We start from the raw sequence: 22,560 nt of genomic DNA, 5'->3' as shown, positions 1-22,560 counted from the left end.
TTAACCGACTGAGCCACCCAGGTGCCCCTAGCTCAAACAGTTCTAATGATCCCAGATGAGAAGTTGGGAGGAAAGGAGAGAAAGGGGAAAATAAATACCTCAATCCTCCGTTTGGCTTTGTCATAAGCCCTTTCTTCTTTAGTTCGATCATCATCAGAGTCGTATTCAGATTCTGAACTCATTTCTTTACTTGGTTTTTTATCTAACATTTTCCCTGCATCCTTCTCATCGGACACCTTTTCATCTTCTTCATCACCTTCACTGCCTTCACTCTCTCCTTCCTCTTCCTCTTCCTCTTCACTCTCATCTTCTTCACTCTCTTCTTCCTCCTCCTCCTCCTCCTCCTCAGGATTTTCTTTTACTTCTATATGCACCGTGTTTTCTTCTTTCAGAAAAAAGAGATTTGAAAGTTAAATTTAAACGGAGATTTCCATCAACTTTATAGAGACCTTAAAGGGAAAATACTACTAAGGGTGCATGAAGTATGGCAGTAACATTATAAAACATCATGAATGCTAAATTGTTTTCATGCATTATAAATGCAAAGTGTTGGTCACATATTTGCTACAATGAAGATTGCCATTTAACAGTAAAAACTTATTATGTGAAAATGGTATATTTTCAGGCTATAAGAACAAGAATCAAGGGAGGGGAACACAACACTTAAAATTTCTTTCTGTTGTGGTCATTTGCCAATTCTGCACTTGATCTCAGCCAAAAGGCTGAGAAGCAATGGCCATTTGTTGATGCTGGAGGAGGCACCTTAAAGGTTAAGCAGTGCTTAGGGGTCCAGGCACTGGGTCTATTAAAGACTCATCAAGGGGGCAAGGTGGACAGACATTGGGTAATATTATTGTGGAATGAAATCCCGAAGAACTGAACACTAGCAGTTAGAATGAATAGGAAATAAACAGGACCTCCCCATTACTGGCCAATCACTTCCAGATTCTATCAATTCTAAATCTAGAATAAGATGATTCAATATTGCTAGTTCATTCAGACTCCTGGTGGATGTACACATAAATTCTCCCTGGAGAAAGAAAAACACCATCCCTGATGTCAAATTATTCCTACAGTTTTTTTTTTTTTTTAAAGATTTTATTTATTTATTTGACAGAGAGAGACACAGTGAGAGAGGGAACACAAGCAGAGGGAGTGGGAGAGGGAGAAGCAGGCTTCCTGCGGAGCAGAGAGCCCAATGCGGGACTCGATCCCAGGACCCTGGGATCATGACCTGAGCCGAAGGCAGATGCCTACGTTTTACAAGTATAATATCCAGCACAATTTATGAAAATAACAAGCCACATGGGAAAATTATGTACATGATGAAAGTCAGTAAGCCCCAAAATGAGGGATGCCTGTGGGGCTCAGTCGGTTGAACATCCAACAATTGGTTTGGCTCAGGTCATGATCTCAGGGTTACGAGATTGAGCCCTGAGTTGGACTCTGTGCTCAGGGGGAGTCTGCTTGAGATTCCCTCTCTCTGCCCCTCCCCCCTTACACTCCCTAAAATAAATAGTCTATTAAAAAATTTGAAAAATGACTATGTTTCTAACATCTAGGAAGCAAAAGATTAAAAAGTTTAGAAAGTAAAAACATATAAAAAATAGTTAAATGGAGTATCTAAAACTAGAAAATACTGGAAACAAAACTAAGAACCCAAAAAATGGGTTTAACAGGGGAGCAGAAACAGCTGAAAACTAGTAAACCAGAAGACAGATAAGAAACACTCTAGAATGAACCATGGAGACTCAATTAGGTGGAAAGCACGAAAAGAAATGATACACTGATATAGTAAGAAGGCCTATCATAGGCATAACTAGAATCCCTGAGGAAAATAACGGCTCATAACACTGCAAAATTGATAAAAACATAAAACCATGCATTGATAAAACTCTATAGGCAGAATTAATAAAAGAAAATTGACCCTGGCCACATCATACTAAAACTGCTGAAAACCAAAGGCACATGAAAACTTTAGGTTCATATATGACTTCTCAACAGGAACAATGAAAGCTAACGCAAGGGAATAATATCTTCAAAATGTTAAATAGAATTTCAGCAAAGAGGAGGAGGAACAAGACGGTGGAGGAGTAGGAGACCTAAATTTTGTCTGGTCCCAGGAATTCAGCTAGATAGGGATCAAACCATTCTTAACACCTACGAACTCAACAGGAGATAGAAGAAAAGAACAGCAGCAACTCTCTGAACAGAAAAGTGACTACTTTCTAGAAGGCAGAATGTGCGGAGAAGTGAATCCAAGGTGATATATGGGAAGACAGATGGCGGGGGAGGGGGCCTCCATCAGCCACTTCTGGCAAGTGATAGAGCAGGAGAGCACTAAATCGGAACTTTGGGAAGTCTGCTCCGCTGAGGGACGTCGCTCCAGTGGCTAAGCAGGGGGTGGAACCCTCGTGGGACAGTGTGGTCTCAGGCCCCTCGGGGTCACAGAAAGGCCGGGGGTGCCTGAGTGTGGCAGAGCTCCCAGGTATCGGAGCGGGAAAGCCAGTTGCAGAGACGGAGTCGAGGAGTGGGCTCTCAGCTGGGGTTGCCATAAACCATGATCCGTGGCATAGTCAGGCCACTGCTTCTCCAGCAGGGACCCAACAAGCGACAGATCGGGGAGACTCCCGTTCCTCCACTGGGAGGAGCGGCGCAGGAGAGCACCACAGGGATCTACTGGGTTTGGAGACTCCACACGGGGTCAGGGGCCAGAGACAGAAATGCTCGGTCACAGGCCGGGTGAGCACGGAGTGCAGTTGGAGACCAGGGAGACAGGAGTGACTGACTGCTTTTCTCTGGGGGCACAATGAGGAGTGGGGCCTGAGCTCTTGGGTCCTCCAGGGCGGAGATTGGGAGTCTCCCATTTTCACTCTCATCCTCCAAAGCTGTACAGAAAGCTTTCAGGGAACAAAAGCTCCCGAGAGCAAACCCGAGCCGATTACTTAGCCCAGCCCCTGGCAAGGATGGAGCAGTTCCGCCTCCAGCAAAGACATTTGAGAACCATTGCAAGAGGACCCTCCCCCAGAAGATCAGCAAGAACAGCCAGCCAAGACCAAGTTCACCGATCAATGAGAACAGCAGAATTCCAGCCCTAGGGAAATACAGCACATAGAACTGATGGCTTTTTTTCCCCATGATACATTAGTCTTTCAAAGTTAATTTTTTATTTTTCTTTTTTTCTTTCTCTATTTTTTTTTGAATTTTTCTTTTTCCCTTTTCAACCAACATCTTATCAATCCTTTTTTTTTAAACCTTTATAGAGTCATATTCTATCACTTCATTGTAGTTAACCTTATTTTTTGTATATATATATATAAGTTGTTCTCTCTTTAAAATTTTGGGATACAGTATGTTTCTTCTAAGAGACCAAAATATACCCTAAATCTCTAGTGTATGGCTTTCTAGTCTCCTGCCTGATCACATTCTCTCCCTTTTTTTTAAAGATTTTATTTATTTGGGAGAGAATGAGAGAGAGCATGAGAGTACAGAGGGTCAGAGGGAAAAGCAGACTCCCCGCTGAGCTGGGAGCCCGATATGGGACTCCGGGATCATGACCTGAGCCAAAGGCAGTTGCTTAACCAACTGAGCCACCCAGGTGCCCTCTCTTCTTTCTTTTTTCAACCAACTTATCAAATCCTTTTATAAAATTGTTTATAATTTTCATCTTTATACTCATATTCCATCCCTTCATTGTATTTACCCTTATTTTTGTACATATATATGTTTTTCTTTCTTTAAAATTTTGGGTGGTAGTTTCTTCTAACAGACCAAAATATGCCCCAAATCTAGTGTGTGGCACTTGATCTATTCACCAGCCTGATTATATTTCAACATATTCTTTTTTTTTTTCTTTTTCTTTCCCTTTCTTTTCCCTCAATCTTCTGATTGGCTTAGTGTATATTTTTCTGGGATCGTTGTTACCCTGTTAGCATTTTGTTCTCTCATTCATCTGTTCTCCTCTGGACAAAATGACAAGACAGAAAAACTCACCTCAAAAGAACAAGAGGCAGTCCTGGCTGCCAGGGACCTAATCAAAACGGACATTAGTAAGATGTCAGAACTAGAGTTCAGAATGACGATTATAAAGATACTAGCTAGGCTTAAAAAAGCATGGAAGATACTACAGAAACCCTTTCTGGAGAAATAAAAGAACTAAAATCTAACCAAGTCAAAATCAAAAAAGCTATTAATGAGGTGCAATCAAAACTGGAGGCTCTAACTGCTAGGATAAATGAGGCAGAAGAGAGAATTAGTGACACAGAAGACAAAATGATGGAGAATAAAGAAGCTGAGAAAAAGAGATAAACAACTACTGGATCACAAGGGCAGAATTCCGGCGGTAAGTGATACCATAAACAAGAAACAATATTAAAATAATTGGCATCCCAAAAGAAGAAAGAGAGAAAGGGGCAGAAGGTATATTGGAGCAAATTACAGCAGAGAACTTCCCTAATTTGGAGAAGGAAACAGGCATCAAAATCCAGGAGGCACAGAGAACCCTCCTCCTGATGATGGGTATTAAGGAGGGCACGTTCTGCATGGAGCACTGGGTGTTATACGCAAGCAATGAATCATGGAACACTACCTCAAAAACTAATGATGTAATGTATGGTGATTAACATAATATAATGAAAAAAAAGAAAAGCAGAAATGGAATGCCTCACTAACAGGTTCATACTAAAGGAAATTCTAAAAGGTATTCTTCAGACAAGAAGAAATGATCTCATATGGAAGATCAGAGATCCAAAAAGAAATGAAATACAACAAAGAGCTGACAATATGAATAAACTTAAAGCCAATAATTAAAAAAGAGAATTAAAATAAATGGGAATAACGAACTGAGGAGTGGATAAATTTGCTCATGTATTCTATGGTCTTTATATTGTCTGGAAGGAGGGTAACATTAGACAGTAATAGTTTAAAGATCCATGTTAAAAGTCTCTAGAGCAATGACTAAAAATAAGTGGAAAAGCATATAACTTCTACGCTCATGGAAGGAGGAACATACAGAATTTAAAAAAAGGGGGGGGAGGTGCCTGGGTGGCTCAGTCAGTCACGGCTCAGGACATGATCCCAGGGTCCTAGGGGGATTGAGCCCCGCATTGAGTGCCCTGCTCAATGGGAAGCCTGCTTCTCCCTCTCCCTCTGCTATTCCTCCTGCTTGTGCTTTTTCTCGCTCTCTCCTGCTCTCTGTCAAATAAATAAATAAATAAAATTTTAAAGAAAACAACAACCCCAAGCATGGTTAGAAAGGACAAAAAAAGAAACAGAACCAGTAAGGACTAAATAAGATAACAAATACTCTTCAATAATTACATAAAGGGTTAAATGTAATGGGCTAAGTGGTCTAGGTAAAATAAAGATTGACAAACTGGATTTAAAAATCTCAACTATGTGCTAATCAAGGAGACAGAAAATGTTAAGAATAGAAAAAGAGCATGTCAATCAAAGCTATTTCACTGTATCAACATCAGATAAAGTATGTTTTAAGGCAAAAAGCATTGTTAGAAATAATTAAACAAAAAACCACAAAAACAGAAAGAAATAAAAAATATAAATAAGACACAACAGAATAAATCAATGAGTCAAATTCATCAAAAAAATATGAGAGTGTATTTACCTAAAATTTATAAAAAAAACTAACAGAGCACAGGGAGAAATAGACAATCTATGATCATGGCAGATTTTATCTCACTACTCTCAGTAACAGAGAGAAAAGGCAGTCCAGAAAAAAAAATCTCAGAATAAAAAAGACTTGGACAAAATGATGAGCAAATCTGACCAAATACAGTTTACCCTTGAACAACATGGGGATTAGGAATGTCAATGCCCCCATGCAGCTGGAAATCCATGTATAACTTTTGACTCCTCAAAAATTTAACTAACAGCCTACTATTGACCATAAGCCTTGGTAATAACATAAACAGTTGACTGACACATATTTTGTATGTGTATTACATACTGTGTTCTTATCATAAACTAAACCAAATAAAAATGTTATGAAGAAAACCTTAAGGAAAATATATTTACAGCACTGTATCAAAAAAAATCTGCACGTAAGTAGAATCCTGCAGTTTAAACCCATGTTGTTTAAGGGTTAACGCTACAGAGAACAAGGCACACAACTACTGTAGAATATAAATTCCTTCCAATCATATATTAAACACAATAATCAACCATGTGCTGGGTTGTAAATTAAGTCTCAACAATTTCAAAAGATAGAACCATGTATATTCTCTGATCTCAATGAAGTAACAAGAAAATAATTAGAAAATCCCTCTTTTTGTAAATTAAGAACTACAGTTCTATCAATCAGGTAAAATATATTAAAATGGAAGTTAAAAATGACATTAGAACTTGTGAAATCTGGGTAAAGTAATGCTTAACAAAAAATTTAGTTTTAATAACATGTATTAGATATTGGCGAGCATGTGGAGAAAAAGGAACCCTCTTGTGCTGCTATTGGGAATGCAAACTGGTGCAGCCACTGTGGAAAACAGTATGGAGTATCCTCAAAAAATTAAAAATAGAACTACCTTATGATCCAGTAATCACACTACCAGGTACTTACCCAAAAAATACAAAAATACTAATTCAAAGGATTACACGCACCCCTACATCTATGGCAGCATTGTTTATAATAACCAAAATATAGAAGCAGCTCAAGTGCCCACAGATGAACGGATAGAGAAGATGTGTATATATACAATGGAATATTACTCAGCCATGAAAAAGAATGAAATCTTGTCACTTGCAGTGACATGGATGGAGCTAGAGAGTATAACACTAAGTGAAATGTGTCAGAGAAAGATGAATATGATTTCACTCATATGCAATTTAAGAAACAAATGAGCAAAGAGCAAAAAGAAGAGAGAGACATACTAAGAAACAGCCTCTTTAACTACAGAGAACAAACTGATGGTTACCAGAGGAGAAGAGAGGTTTGGGGCAGGGGGGGGCCTGGGGGGGGCATGGGTTAAATAGGTGATGGGAATTAAGGATTGTACTTGTTCTGAGGAGCACCATGTTATGTTATATATGGAATTGCTGAATCACTATCATACATCTGAAACTAATATAACAATGCATGTTAACTAACTAAAATTAAAATTAAAAAAAAAAAAGTATTAGGAAAAAAAAACCCTGAAAAACCAAAAAACCAAATATCCATCTCAAGAAGTTAGGAAAAACCCGAGAGCAAACTGAAACCAAAGAAAGTAGATTTTAGTAATAGAGGACAGACAGTAATAACACAGAAAAATTATTTATTCATATTGATTAGGTACTATTCACTTGTATTACCTTTATATCATATTTCAAGTTAAAGTGCTTTTTTTGTAGGCTAGCTTTAATAGCCTAACCCCATTTAAAACATCACTCTGAAAAAATGTATTTTAAATCCTAGGAGCCCCTGAAAAACCATTTATTCATAAAATGAGGATCCACATAAGGATTTAGGAACCATGGCAATGGAGAGATCTGAAACTGGTTTTTATTCCCAGAAATGTTCATATGGCTTTCATAATCAGAAGACTGACTATTCCTTTAAATACACACACCTCTAATAACCATTAGATTTATCAATGCGTACTTATGAGCTATTCACCTTTTTCTCTCTCTTCATCACTAGCCATAGCTTCCCAATCATCCAATCCAGCATCTTCAGTTTCTTCTTCCTCTTCTGTAAATAAAGGTTTTTGTTAAAAGACATAAAAATCATCTAGAAATAGGAGCTTGCTTTTAGAAAAAAGTGGAAAATTATGCTGACACTAAAAATATTTTAATTATGCAAAACATACAATTCCGTCATCTTTGGAACTATTTTCTCAGTATAGCTACATGTTATAATTTAGTATTACCAAATGCTGCATTATTTCCTAGCATTTTGAATATACCAAATTAAACTTAAACCAGATTTCATATTTGACATAATTAAAGTTTTAGAAACTCAGACACTGAAATGTTCTGTTAGATTCTGAAAAGGGTAGATGATCGCACTCAGTTCTTAAGGAAAAATGAAATTTCAAAATAGTCCCCCCAACCTTAGCTACGGTCTTGCTTTCTGCATTTTGTTACCCACGGTGAACTGCGGTCTGGAAGCAAATGATCCTCCTTTCCTTCTTCTAACATATGGTCAGAAGGTCAATGGTCGTCTAACATTACATCACAATGACTACATCATTCATCTCACTTCATCTAGTCACATGGGTATTTAACATCTCACATCATCACAAGAAGAATGAGCATAGTACAATAAGATATTTTAGAAGAGAGACACTACACTCACATAACTTATAGTATATTATTCTAATTGTTCATATTATTACTTATTGCTGTTCATCTCTTACTGTGCCTAATTTATAAATTAAACTCTATCACAGTTATGTATGTACAGGAGAAAACAGAGTTCAGTACTATCTGCAGTTTCAGGCATCCACTGGGGGTCTCAAAACATATCCCCCACAAATAAGAGAGGATTACTTACTGTATCTTCATTTTGATCTTTCAAACTTATATGTCATACCTAAGAATTTACTACTTATTTTATTGCTTTAACTTCTACAGCTACATAAAAATACTACTTAAATCATAGTTGTAGGTACAAAGCTACACCTCTACTCCAGCTGAAAATAAGAATATCTGCTGACAATCCAAAAACATCCAGAAAGGTATAATTTTGAATATTAAAGATTTAATATTCTCAACATTAATGACTCTTTTTACTGAAATCCAATAAAGCAAAACTATTCTCAAATCCAAGCGGGACAAGTGGTATTTGCTTCCCTGTAATAATTATTACTTGCCAACAAGTTTGGATCATCTTGAGAAAAAGGAAATGAATCAGGTACATGTACCCAAAATGTCCTTCTAAATTAGCAATTCTTTCCACTGCTATGTCACCTAAAATAATGGACTGCCATTAGGCATATCAACCTGAATTTCTCCAATGTCATCATGCTCAGCTGAGTTGTGCCAGGTAAATGATCCTTTTATACTAAGAACAGGAGGGGAGAAAGAAGGAAAGGAACTATCAATGATATTTTTCACCAGTGTGGGTCAGTCTTGATATTCTTTTGCTATTTATTCTGACTCCAAACTTTAAACAGTAGAGAGTCTCTTGATTTTGTTAACCATACATGTAGCTAGCTAGCCTCTGGCTCACCTATCAATATCTAGTCTAATGAATTAAAACAACATTTATCTTTAAAAAAAAAAGCCAAATACTTTCTCCAACCTTAAAACACATACATACACAGAATGAATAAACTGAATCCTCTTACTGATTTAGTAAAATAGAAGCTGACCTCTAAGGAGGTTTAAAAATGCCAATTTTTACAGTACTCTTAAAAAGTTGTCATTAAAATGCTTCCAATTTGCTTCCAAAGGATTAAGTAAAGGTCGTCTTGGCACCACCAAAGATTTCTGACCCATAAATGAAAACATCAGAAAAAATTTCAAAAAACTTCTATTCTGTCTACATTTTACTAACACTACTAAAAACTGATTCAAGTCTCAATCCTATTCTTTTTTTTTTTTTTTTTTAAAGTGGAGCCCAGCTTGGAGTTCGAACTCACAGGAGCTCGAACTCACAACCATGAGATCAAGACCTGAGCCATGACCAAGAGTCAGATACTCAACCGAATGAGCCTCCCAAGCGCCCCTAAACTTTTTCAAAATGGAAATGGAAAGAAACAGTTTAAAGTATGAAGAATACCATCCCGCCAGATATTTGCTTTCCCCAAATACATGATGACTGAGACAATTTCTGACACATGAGTGCTATTTAATAGGAAGCAATTAGTCAGTGTTACTGGCCTGGTTCAGCAGGAGGTGGTGTCTCTTCCTTTTCTGGAACTCCTTGTTCTACAACTTCTACAGCAGCACATAATTCTATTGGTTCAGATACTGAAAAAGGGGCAGAAACCAAGTTAACAATACTTTTTCAGTGCAAAATTTCTGTTGGGATACTCTGTTAGGTACTGAATAAAAACCAGTAGTACAAACCTAAATTCTTTAGCAAGTTTATAAAATGTTTAAATATCAGTCATATATTTTACAGGAAACAGTCTGCTCAAGAACAATGTGAAATTACAAAAGGATAAGAAGGAAACAAAGAAAAGTAAGAATGATGGTTAAGAATAGTTGTTTTGGGGAAGATCTAGATTTTTCAAACAAAAGCACTGTTCCATTAACCTGTCATTTAAATTAGTTGAGAATGATTAACAATAATAAGAAACAAGGTACAGGAAATAAGTTTCAATATGTAATTCTGATTTGTGGTTTCTTTTTAAAAGACACTGTTTTGAAGGTTGTAGGGAAAGGCAAACAAAATAGTTTTTAAATCACAGGTCCCTTTGTATACAAACCTTCTTTATTTTCTAGCTGCTGTAATGTTTTTTTCTTCTTTTTATCTTCATAAATTGGCCTTTTCTTTGGCAAAGAGTCTTTTGATGGCACTTCAACACCTAAGGGATAAAAATGAAAAACTTTAGATTTATTCTATTTGTGTATCATCTAAGAAATGCAACTTAAAAAGATAACATTTTAAAGAAGTCTAGGTGACTCAGTTAGTTAAGCGTCTGCCTTCGGCTCAGGTCATGATCCCAAGGTCCTGGAATCGCGTCCCACATCAGGCTCCTTGCTCAATAGGGAGCCTGCTTCTCCCTCTGCCTCCCACTCCCCCTGCTTTTGCTCTCTCTGACAAATAATAAATCTTAAAAAAAAAAATACATTTTAGTCACCTCAGAGATACATACATTCATGGAAAAATCTCTTTTCTATAGAAGGAGTTTTAAAATTTACATAAACTAAAAACACTACTTTCTTGGTGTCCAGTTCTGGGACTTTTGAAAAATGTGTAGAATTTTATTAAACACAATGAAGATGCAGAACAATTCCAACACCCTGTGCTGTTCTATATAATCAAACCGTACTTACATCCTTAGCCCTTGGCAATCACTGATCTGTTCTCTATCCCAAAAGATTTGTTTTTTCCAAAATGTCACAGAAATGAAACCTATAGTCTGGGCTGTTGTCATCATAATGGATTTCAGAGTCATCCTCATTGTTATATGTACTAATACTTCATTTCTTTCTATTGTATTCTCCACTGTATGGATATATTATAGTTCCATTATTCTGTAGACAACTGAAGGACACCTTTTTTCCAGGTTTTGACAATTATGAATAAAGCTTCTACGAACATATGTATACAGTTTTCTGTGTGAACATTTCTCTGGAGTAAATATTTTGAGTGGGAATGATGGGACATTAGATAAATATATATTTAATTTTTTAAGAAACTGCCAACTGTTTTCCAAACTGACTTTACAGTTTTGCATTTCAACCAGTAAGGTAGGTGAGTTCCAACTGTCCTGCATACTTGCCAGAAAAAGGCAAGTTGTTAAAATCTACGTATTTCAATAAACATATAGTAATATATCACCGTGGTCTTAATTTGAATTTCCCTAATGACTAATGTTAAACATTCTTTTCATTGCTTATAGTTCTGTTCAAATCTTTTGCCCATTTTTAAATAGGGTCGTTGCTCTTCTTATTGTTGAATACTAAGTTATCTTCACATATTGTGTGTATTAAATTAATCCCTGTTAGATAGGTGATTTTCAGGTATTGTCTTTGAATTCTCTCAGTGGTGTCTCCTGGAGAGTAAGTTTTTAACTGGACTTCCCAAATATGTTCCTTTTTATGAATTATGCTTTTTTAAGTTAAACTAAGCACTAACACAAGGTCACAAAGATTTTCTATTTTTCCCCTCCAGTTTTGTAGTTGTACGTTGTAGATTTAGATTTACGATCTTTTTGAGTGAATTTTTATATAACGTGTGAGATTTAGGACTAGGCTTTTGGGTATTTTGGGTTTTTGTTTTTGCATCTAGATACTCAACTGTTCCAACATCCGTTGTCGTCAACACTGTATTTTACTTATTAAACTGCCTTTTCCCCAAAACTGACCATATACAGACGATTCTACTGATCTATTTGTCTTTATTCCTGCTTTAGCCATTATCACACTACTGATTACCATGGCTTTATAGTAAGTCTTGAAATCCGGTATTTTGAGTCCTCCAAGTATATTATTTCCAAAAATATTTTGGCCATTCTAACTCCTTCACCCTTTCATACACATTTTAGAAATAGCTTACAGATACTCACAAAATATCCTGCTGCAAGTTTGACTGGAATTGCACTGAATCTAGAGGTCATTTTGGAGAACTGATAATCTCAACAGTATCAAGTGAATGCAACATTTTTCCATTTACAAAGGTCATTGATTATTTTCACGTTTTTATAGTTTTCAGCATATAGAGCCCACAAATATTAGAATTATAATGAAGAAATTCAGTTTATTTAGGGGGTGCTACTACAAATAATAGTGTTTTGACTTTCAGCTGTTAATTACTAGCATACAGATATACGATTGGTATTTGCATACTGGTCCCATCTAGCACCTTGTTAATCTCACTTATTAGCTGTAGGGTTTTGTATGTTTTTTTTTTTTTAGTTCTAGATGCCATGATATTTTCTACGTAGGCAGCTATCATCTGAGAATAGGTTTTACTTTTTCCAATCTGTATGCCTTTACTTCTTTTTTTTTCCTAATTACCCATGCTAGGATATTCCAGTACAACATGGAATGATTGTGGTAAGAATGGACATCCTTGTCTTAATTACAATATTAAGATTTAGCATCTATAATTCATCATTAACTGCAATGGTTGAATATTTTTTTGTAGATCTCTTTTAGCAAAATAAGGAACTTTTCTAAACTTCTATCATACATGGATGAATTCTGTCAAATGATTTTTCTTCATCTCTAAGATGATCATGCAGTTTTTCTTCTTTAAATACATTTATTCATTTTCAAAACTGAACCAGCCTTCATTCCCAGAGTAATCTTTATGAGTTTTGATAGTTTATGTCTTTTAAGGAATAGCCCTATTTTATCAAGCTTTTGAATCTATTAGCATAGAGCCGTTCACAATATTGCCTTATCATTTTAATACCTGTAGAACTGTAATGATGATATCCTTCCCCACGCTTTCCTCCTGGTATTGGTAATTTGTGTCTTGTCTCTTTTCTTCCTTAGCCGGTCTAGAAGTTTATCAATTTTATTAATATTTTCAAAGTACTAACTTCTAGTTTCAATGATTGCCTATTAGTCTTGTTTTATATTGCATTGTTTTCTGCACTTTTTTCTTTCTGCTTACTTTGCTCTTCTATTTTTTAGTTTAAGATGGGAAGCTTAGACTATTGATTTGACCTTTTTTTTTTTTTTAAAGATTTTATTTATTTGACAGAGACAGAGCGAGAGAGGGAACACAAGCAGGGGGAGTAGGAGAGGGAGAAGCAGGCTTCCCCACGGAGCAGGGAGCCCGATGTGAGGCTTGATCCCAGGACCCTGGGATCACGACCTGAGCCGAATGACTGAGCCACCCAGGCGCCCCTTGACCTTTTTTTCTGAAGCAAGCATTTAATACTACAAATTCTCCTCTAAGCATTGCTTTAGCTGCATCCCACAAACTTTGATATGTTGTATTTTCCTTTTTGTTTTTTCCGAATTCAAGATACTTTCTAATTTTCAGTAAGACTTCCTCCTGGACTCATGGGTTAGTAAGAAGTGTAGTTTAGGGGTGCCTAGGTAGCTCAGTCAATTAAATGTCTGCCTTCGGCTCAGGTCATGATACCAGGGTACTGGGATGGAGCCCAGCATCAGGCACCCCGCTCCGTGGGGTGTCTATTTCTCCCTCTGCCCCTCCCCTTGCTCATGCTTGCACTCTCTCTAAATAAAATCTTTAAAAAAAAATGTTCATCTAATCTCGTAGGTACAAGTCAAACAACTCCATAAAACATTACTAAGATTGGCAAATTACTCTCATCCCAATTTCTTCATGAGTGCTTTTAGCCTTCCAGATGGTTACCTGTCAAATCTGATATCTGGGTGCTAGTTGTACTCATATTTGTTCTCTAATTTCATCTAAAAAACTATATCCCCAATTAAGAATAAAACTTTCTGAAATCTAAGTACTGTGTTTCTCTATATTTACTGCTCCCTGCTGAACATATAATGCATAATTAAGAGGTGGTCATACAGATCAGTTTAAATCTCAGCTCCATGACCTTGGGCAAGCTGTTAAAACTCAGAGTCTCTATTTCTTCACCTAAATCATGGGAATGAAAATACCTATAAGATTTTTGTGAGAAGAAAACAGACAAGGTCAAAGGTTTATGACAGTATCAGTTACATAATACACACATAATAAATGGTACCTATTACTGTAATTATAGCATACGCACCAAAATTACTGTCATATAAAAATCTGTGAAATATAAGAACAGGAAATTGAGAGGTCCTAATATATCCTTCTCAATGGAGCAGAGACACTATTTTAAATCATCTTATATGTCAAAAAATAATCAATTATGTGTCCAGATTGTGGTCTGTAAACTAAAAGGAACCGAGGCTCCTTGGATAAACAGGTGATTCCAGATCTAAGACAGAAAATGTGCAAGATAAACCTTAGATAACTTGTGTTAGAAAGCAAGGATGGTGTCTAAGAATACTGTAATCATGTAGAAAAACTCACAGGGACCATCGTGAATGCGCTCCTGTTGGTCAAAGATGGGACAATTTGAATAAAAAACATGAATGACTTCATGAGATAAACCATATCAATTATATAAAACCCCATTAAAAGAAAATGATATACATCCAAAAAAAAAATTATACTCACTGATCACCTTTGAAGTTGCTAAGACACTAATTTATTATTCTGAAAATTAATAAAGGATAAGAATTAAGCATTTATCCTGGCTTTCCTGCATGAACTACATTTCAGGGAAAGCTTTTCTTTAAAGGAAGATTATAGCTAATAAGTGCAGAAAAAATGACAGAATATCACAACTCTGCAATGATCACCAGCTGGTATTAAATTATTATTAGGAAAAATCAGTGGAGTACTTGTATAATGGACAAAGTTGCCAATACCTAAACCCAATGATCAATACTGACATCACTAGAAGTGAGACATCCAGATCACATGCCTCCTAACATGAGGCAATAGGAAGTACACAGTACACTTGGAGGAGGCCAAGCTGCTACATCTAAGAAATTATAAGGGAAAGAGAAGTATATTAGCCAACACCAGGAAAATGCCATTAGATAAATCCAGAATATGAGAAATTCTAAAGAATAATCCAGTATCTATGACAAACAAAGGGCATACCAAAAACAAGAATGGGTAGTGGTATCAGTAAGAGATAGACATATCAACCAAATGCAATGTGTGGCTCTAATCTGGATCCTGATTTGAACAAACCAACTATTAAAAACATTTTGGAGATAAGGGGAAAAATTAAACACAGAAAACCAGATGCTGTCAAGGAATTAATTTTATATTATGTAATAAATACAAACTCTTTTAACATTAAAAAAAAATTCTTACTTGTTAGAGATACATACTAAAGCAAAATACAAGTAAAATAACATGGTGTTTAGAATACACTTTATAGAAGTCATCCCCCAGAATAATGTAATTATCTTACCTATTCTTTTTTTTTAAGTAAGCCGTACACCTAGTGTGGGGCTTGTAACTCATGACCCTGAGACTGAGCTGCATGTTCTACCATCTGAGCCAGCCAGGTATCCCTATTCCTTACATTATTATTTGACTTTTCCCACAGCATTTTCATAGGAATTTTCTGACTTAATTCAATTCTCCTTTTGACCATTACAGACCTGTAACTGTGTGACAGAAGCTTCTAGACTGTTCAGTTAATTAAAAATACTACTTACCCTGAGCTTGTAGAAGTTTAAGGGTAGCTTCAGCTCTGGCTCTGGCTTCTCTCTGGGATTTAGTTAAAAGTTTCCCTTCTTTTTTTAAGCGTTCTTTTCTTTCTTTCTCTTTTTGCTTTTTCCTTTCTCTCTTTTCTTGTTCTAGTCTTTCCTGCATAAGAGTACATAAATAAGACAAAAATTATATTGACATAATTATAAAATTTAAATGTAAAGAACCCAAACTCAAATGTAAAGCTCTTGAGATACATGCAAAGTATTACATTAGGAATACCCAAATGAAAATATTTTAATAGTTGTACGTAAGTATTAATTAATGTCACATGAAAGTAGACTAAGTATTGGCAAAGATACATAACCAATTTCTGCATCTGAGAAAATAAAGGTAGGATTTTCTGTATTGCTTCATCTTGTTTGTATCAGAGTAACAACTGAATTACCATACAACTATGACATTTTTAGAATTAGAAGGTTAAAGATAATTTACAGAGCAGAGACTTTTAAGTTAAACACAACTTCATGAAACATACCTCTTCTTTACGCTTAGCTTCTAACTCTTCAAGCCGCTTTATGCGTTCCTCCTCTTCTCTCTTCTGTCGTTCTTCTTCTTCTTTAAGCTTAGCCAGAGCTTCTTGCATAGCCTTTACTGTGGCTTTGCTAGGTCCTTTTTTTTTCTCTTTTTCTTTTTCTTCCTTTTCTCCTTTCTTTTTCTTCTTATCTTTTTTCTTTTTGTCTCCTTCATTGTCATCTACAAAAAAGAACAAAGGTGAAGTGTTTTTTTAAAAAGTTGTTTCCAGGAGCCTCGGTGGCTCAGTCATTAAGCATCTGCCTTTGACTCGGGTCATGATCCCAGGGTCCTGGGATCGAGTCACACATGCTTCTCCCTCTGCCTCTCATGAATAAATAAAATCTTTAAAAAAATAAAATAAAATAAGATAAAAAGTTGTTTCCTAAAGCAGTGATAAGCAAACCCCAGAATTCAAGGACCATATTGGGCCAAGGCTGATGCCAGCAGCAGGGTAGGTCTCTAGCCCTATCAAGGGGGTAGCCAGAATAGCTCAAAACTGCCCAGCTGCCTCCTTAGAAGCCTACAATACTGGTGTTGCTCTAAATTGTCCTGAAGGATCTAAGAAGAGAGGAGGATCCTGACAGCAGGAAGAAGATATACTGTATTTAATGTATCTCTTAATCCATGGTATCTGAATTCCTGCCTAAATTCTGTATCTAGTTTTGCCTCTATAAGATGGGGATGATAGGAACGATGCCTACCTTACAGGGATATTAGGAGGACAAAATAAAAAACATTGATAATTATATTCCAAGAGGTCTACAGCATTAAAGTTTATGAAACTACTTTTGTAGTGTTACTCCTCAAAGATGTCCAGATAATAAAAATTTGGTTAAAAAAGATAGGTCAATTTTTCCATTAAAAGCTTTCTAGTCTAAAAAAACCTATGTGAATCATTTGATCTTTATTCTCCTTCTGAAGGAGGAGAATCTTATTTTATTTTATTTTTTTTAAGATTTTATTTATTTATTTGACAGAGAGACACAGCCAGAGAGGGAACACAAGCAGGGGGAGTGGGAGAGGGAGAAGCAGGCTCCCCGCTGAGCAGCGAGTCTGATGTGGGGCTCGATCCCAGGACCCTGGGATCATGACCTGAGCCGAAGGCAAACACTTAATGACTGAGCCACCCAGGCACCCCTGAAGGAGGAGAATTTTAGCTAGAAAACTTATTTTTTGTTAATTGGTTCTGGCATAAAAACTTGGCATACTGTTGCTTAAAAGATTTTAACTTATTTTAGCATGTTTTTACTTTTCTGTTTCATAGATTGGATTGGGTTTTTAAAACAGGAAAGTTGGGGCGCCTGGGTGGCTCAGTTGTTAAGCGTCTGCCTTCAGCTCAGGTCATGATCCCAGGGTCCCAGGATCGAGGCCCGCATCAGGCTCCCTGCTTCACGGGAAGCCTGCTTCTCCCTCTCCACTCCCCCTGCTTGTGTTCCCTCTCTTGCTGTCTCTCTGTCAAATAAATAAATTTTAAAAAACCTTAAAAAATAAAACAACAGGAAAGTATTTATAAAAATAAAAAAATTTAAAACAGGAAAGAATTGTCACTATCTGACACTGAGATATCAAAAGGAATAAATTTATCATTAGGCAACTTGCAGTCTTTATCAGCAGCAAAACTGTTTTCTTTCATAGTGAAATTCTTTAAAAAATCCTCGTCTGTACATAAACCATTTTAAAGATATTTTATACTATATATAAATGCTTAACAGTGAAAATCAAAAGTATTTAGATATAATTTTTACAAGTCCTCCTCTTAAAATTTAAGTCCTTGTGTAAGCAAGGGCAAAAACCAATATGACTTTGGGGCAAAACTTAGGACTATCAAACCAAACCTTCAGCCCTTTCCTTGATAATGTTACCAACCTTCACCAGCTGTGGGAGTCTCTCCTTTCTCTTCAGAGGCAGGGACTGCTCCAATATCAAGGGTCACTTTGGATTTTACAGCTTCTTCTTCAGATTTCTTTTGAGACTGTTTACTCTGGTCCTTTTTCCCAGTCTCTAGCTCTTCTTTTTCTTTCAGCTTCCGCAGTTTTGCTTTTTCTTCATCTCGCTTTTTTCTTTCACGTTCTTTCTTTTCTGCCTTCTTTTGGGCCACTGTCTTAATTTTGAAGGAGGAGTCGTCGTCTTCATTCCCACTCTCCACATTAGGACCTGGCCTATTTTTTTGATTTTTTTTCTGTCCTTTTCTAGACTGCAAAAATTCATCTGAGTCATCACCACTTTCACCTGAAGAATTTACTCTGGAACGCTCTTTAACTCTTTTACTGTTATCCTCATCTTCTTCTGACCCATCCCCCTTTTTATTTGATTTCTGAACTTTCCCTTTAGCTTTTTTAGAAAGTTTATTAAAATCATCATCATCATCATCACTCCCAGAGTACATTTCCACTTTTGGCTTTGCAGTCTTTTTTGATTTTGAATCTTTATCTTCCCATTCTTCACTATCATTATCATCAAAACTTTGTTTTTTGCCTTTCTGTCCTTTCTTTTTTTTATCTTGTTTTGAGGTGGATTCTTCTTCATTATTTTCTGTTGGCTAAAAAATTTCCATTGTTAAAGATTTTAATAGTTACATTTTATTTTTTAACATAACAGATTCCTCAATCATGTATTTTACTAAGTACACATAGAAAAAATTCTCAAAATAACTTCGAAATAAGGTCCTTTTTTTACGAATATAAAACTCAACCAAGTACCAGAAGCTAGCCTAGGCCTCAGGCACATTTCACATTCATTGGATATTTCAGAATCCAGGTGCTCTGAAGCAAGTACTAATCATCAGTTCACATTCACTATCTTCTCAAATGGCATACAGAGCCTATGAGGAAAATGAAAGAAAAAAAAATGCCTATCACTTTCCCATTACTTTGAGGCTATTCAAATTCAAAGAATGAAAAAGAAAGAACACAGAACACCGAAGATGGGAAATGTTCTACCTCCAAATGTACCAATTTTATGAATAGGCAACATTATCACAAAATACGTTTAAATTCCCAAATAAATGTTTTTGTATCTGTGAAAGTTTTAAAACACATTTCCTAAAAATTGTTTTCCCTCTTTGGCATCAGAATTTATAGAAATTTTTAACTAACATATTCAATCACTGCTCAAAAGCTTCCAAAAGCAGCTCCCCAAAACTGGCACTAGGACACAGAATAGATAACAGTGGTCTGTTTTTCACCTTTACTGCAGCACTTTCTCTGTCAGCTTTGATGCCTTGAGCTTCCCAAGACAATTCTTCCAGTTCTTTCAGGATATCATCTTCACTAGAAAAGGATTAAAATATATTCTGAGGCACTGAATTAGCTTAATAAATCAATCTAGTACCAAACCTAATAAAAAATCAAATATATTTGAAATATACTTACTCAAAGTCTGGCTTTCTTTTGTCCTTTTTCTTTTTCCCCTTTGACTTTTGAGGTTCCTGTTCTTTGGCAGCACCAGCTCCTTCTATTTCTGCAGCCAAGGCATCGAGATCAATGTCATCCTTGGCACTTAAATGAAAACAAAGAAGACCTAAATGTTACTCAAGAGCAAAATAATCTACCACATTAACAAAGAAGTTTTTTTTTTTAACATTTTGACTTTTCTCATGTATTAGCAGCCCACTGAGAAAAATCATTTGGCAAATTCTTTCAGGACAACACTTGAGTCTAATCACTTATCAGCTTCCCTGCATGTTTCAATAAAATTACACTCAAATCAGAAAGAACTATAATGAACAGCTCCAGGAAAATCTAGGTAACAAGAGAAGCAAATTAACTTTTGTTGATACTGAAGTTTTTGATGTGTGCCTGAAAACAAATTATTTATAAAATGAAGAGAGCTTAAAAGATAAAACAAGTCTTATAACTTTATTATTAGTAGCAACACCTAAATATTTGAACAGCTATTCATTATTACTTGGAATAGTAGAAATTTTAGAGCTGGAAGGAACTTTAGAGTCCATCTAGTCTATTATCTCATTTTGCCAACAAGAAAATTAATAAGATGCACAAAGTTTGAATGCCTTGGGCAAAACATGACCACACATCCAAATCTAAATGAATTAGGAATGATTTACTAAATAAAACACATAAAACACCCAAAACCCAGAACCAAATCTGCTCATAATCTTTTACATTCTTGGTTTCATTTCTGGTTCTATCCCACAATGTCTTCACCTACAAATATTGGAATAAACAAAACTATGTTTCAGTTAAAAACTACAGAAAACCAAGGAAGTCAATCTGAGATGTACAAATATGAAAGGTAGATGAATCCAAATGAATGATACAGTAAGAAAACAAAAACTTCAAGACGCCTGAGTGGCACAGTTGGTTAAGCATCTGAGGTCCTGGAATCGAGTCCTGCACTGGGCTCCTTGCTTACCGGGGAGCCTGCTTCTCCCTTTGCCTGCCGTACCCCCTGCTTGTGTGCTCTCCCTCTCTCTCTCTCTCTGACAAATAAATAAAATCTTAAAAAAAAGAAAAAAGAAAACAAAGACTTCATGCAACATGAGCCCCCACTTTGCACACCTCGTCATAAAGATGCTTCATTTCAGTAAAGAAAATTTCTTGAGAATAACTTTTAGCTCTATGATCAATGTAATTTTAAGATTAACAAGACACTGAGGATATAAAATTTATTCTCAAGGGTCTTAGAAGAGACAGAGAGCAAATCAATAAAACAGAAATTGCAAAATGCCAAATGCCAAGAAGTGAAGGAATTTATGCTTTTATAATAGTTGTCCAGAACTGAAATAAATCTTTTGTCCTATATTTCAGACAGTGTATTTGAGAGAGATTATGTAACACTGAACTGCTGCATTGGAGAGGACTTCCCGAAGCATGAAATCTACAATCATCAAGTCAGACACTTCCTGGCAGAAGACAAGCCTGGAACCAAGTGCTGAAGGAGCTGGACAAAGCAGGTGTGCATATCATATCAGACACAAAAAGTACAAAAACCTAAAGACGAAGTACGTGATGTCTAAAGAAGACTCATAAAAGGGTATCTGAACCAACTGAGGTGTTTTTCGTTAAGTTATGGGTTTCTTGACCCAACCCAAGATCAAGGGACCCCAGTAACAGGGGTGGAGCTAGACAGGGTATTTTTAGCAATCTTTCCAAGTGACTTTGGGCCCAATTTGAGTAGTTATCCTTTTTAATAAACACAGAAACCAAGGCATGCAGAATTCACCCAGGATCACACAAGGCTGAGATGGGATTTGAACCCAGAAGTTCTGATTTCCACAATAACAGACTCTTAACTCTGCTTACATAACCAAATCTGCATTTTAGAAAGCTACCTCTGGTATGAGTGTCAGACTAGAATCCCAACCAGTTAGGAAGCAGGAAGACCAGTTAGGGAGCTTTTATAGTTATTTATAATGAGAAATGAACACCTGACTTGCAGCAGTGACAGGCAAAATGATATTATAAGATACATATTGAGGGGATCAATCGGCAGCACTTAAGTGACCAACTGGATGTGTTAAATATAGACAGGAAAGAATCAAGACCCATCCTTAGGTCTCATTAAATAAGAGAAACCTAAGCCCAGCCAAGCATCAACCAGCAGTATCTCCAAAGGCACTTCTGCCAATATTTCATACCACAGAAGCTTCTAAAAACAGGGTGAGATGGGGAAGATGGTTAATGACTGAAACTTGGCACCTCACCTACAAAAATCTGCCAGTTCTCACCTGAACTATATTCATCTTATCAAAATACCTTGTGACTAGCTATATTTCCAGAGCAGTCATTTGGTTTCATTTAGCTCTATATATTACTGAAACAAACATCTCCAGGATAACAGTATATAGGGCTGCCTTTGTATGCTATTGAGTCTGGCTAGTACTAAAAGACTGACAGGTTTTGTTGTTTTTTTTGTTTTTTTTTTTTTATTTGAGAGAGAGAGAATGAGAGTGAGAGAAAGAACATGAGAAGGAGGTGGGTCAGAGGAAAAAGCAGACTCCCTGCTGAACAGGGAGCCCAAGGCAGGACTCGATCCTGGGACTCAAGGATCATGACCTGAGCCAAAGGCAGACACTTAACCAACTGAGCCACCAAGGCGCCCTAAGACTGACAGTTTCTGAGTGCTTATCATATATCAAAGCATTGTGCTACTATATATCATTTACTCCTAACAACTCAATGAAGTTAAGCTTAAAGATGATAAAAAGAATTTAC

At 36.3% G+C, this 22,560-nt stretch overlaps 1 protein-coding gene across 2 annotated transcripts in view; it reads right to left on the bottom strand.

Moving 5' to 3' along the window:
• EIF5B (eukaryotic translation initiation factor 5B) overlaps nt 1-22,560 on the bottom strand; it is a 92,036-nt gene that overhangs the window by 34,500 nt on the left and 34,976 nt on the right. The window contains exons 2-10 of one of the 2 annotated variants that reach the window (XM_025869009.2): nt 19,756-19,881; nt 19,569-19,653; nt 18,251-18,923; nt 16,347-16,564; nt 15,817-15,967; nt 10,371-10,469; nt 9,820-9,909; nt 7,610-7,684; nt 99-382 (exon numbers count right to left, since the gene is read on the bottom strand). In XM_025869009.2, the coding sequence (XP_025724794.1) occupies nt 99-382; nt 7,610-7,684; nt 9,820-9,909; nt 10,371-10,469; nt 15,817-15,967; nt 16,347-16,564; nt 18,251-18,923; nt 19,569-19,653; nt 19,756-19,881 (1,801 nt within the window). Of the gene's footprint in view, nt 1-98; nt 386-7,609; nt 7,685-9,819; nt 9,910-10,370; nt 10,470-15,816; nt 15,968-16,346; nt 16,565-18,250; nt 18,924-19,568; nt 19,654-19,755; nt 19,882-22,560 lie in introns of both variants that reach the window. The other variant, XM_025869008.2, reaches the window with a different exon arrangement.

This window comes from Callorhinus ursinus, unplaced genomic scaffold (assembly GCF_003265705.2).
Source record: "Callorhinus ursinus isolate GAN/ISIS: 27379988/994484 unplaced genomic scaffold, GSC_fseal_2.0 scaffold10, whole genome shotgun sequence".
NCBI lineage: Eukaryota > Metazoa > Chordata > Mammalia > Carnivora > Otariidae > Callorhinus > Callorhinus ursinus.
Note: the sequence above shows the minus strand (reverse complement) of the source record. Positions and strands in the feature narration are given on the sequence as shown.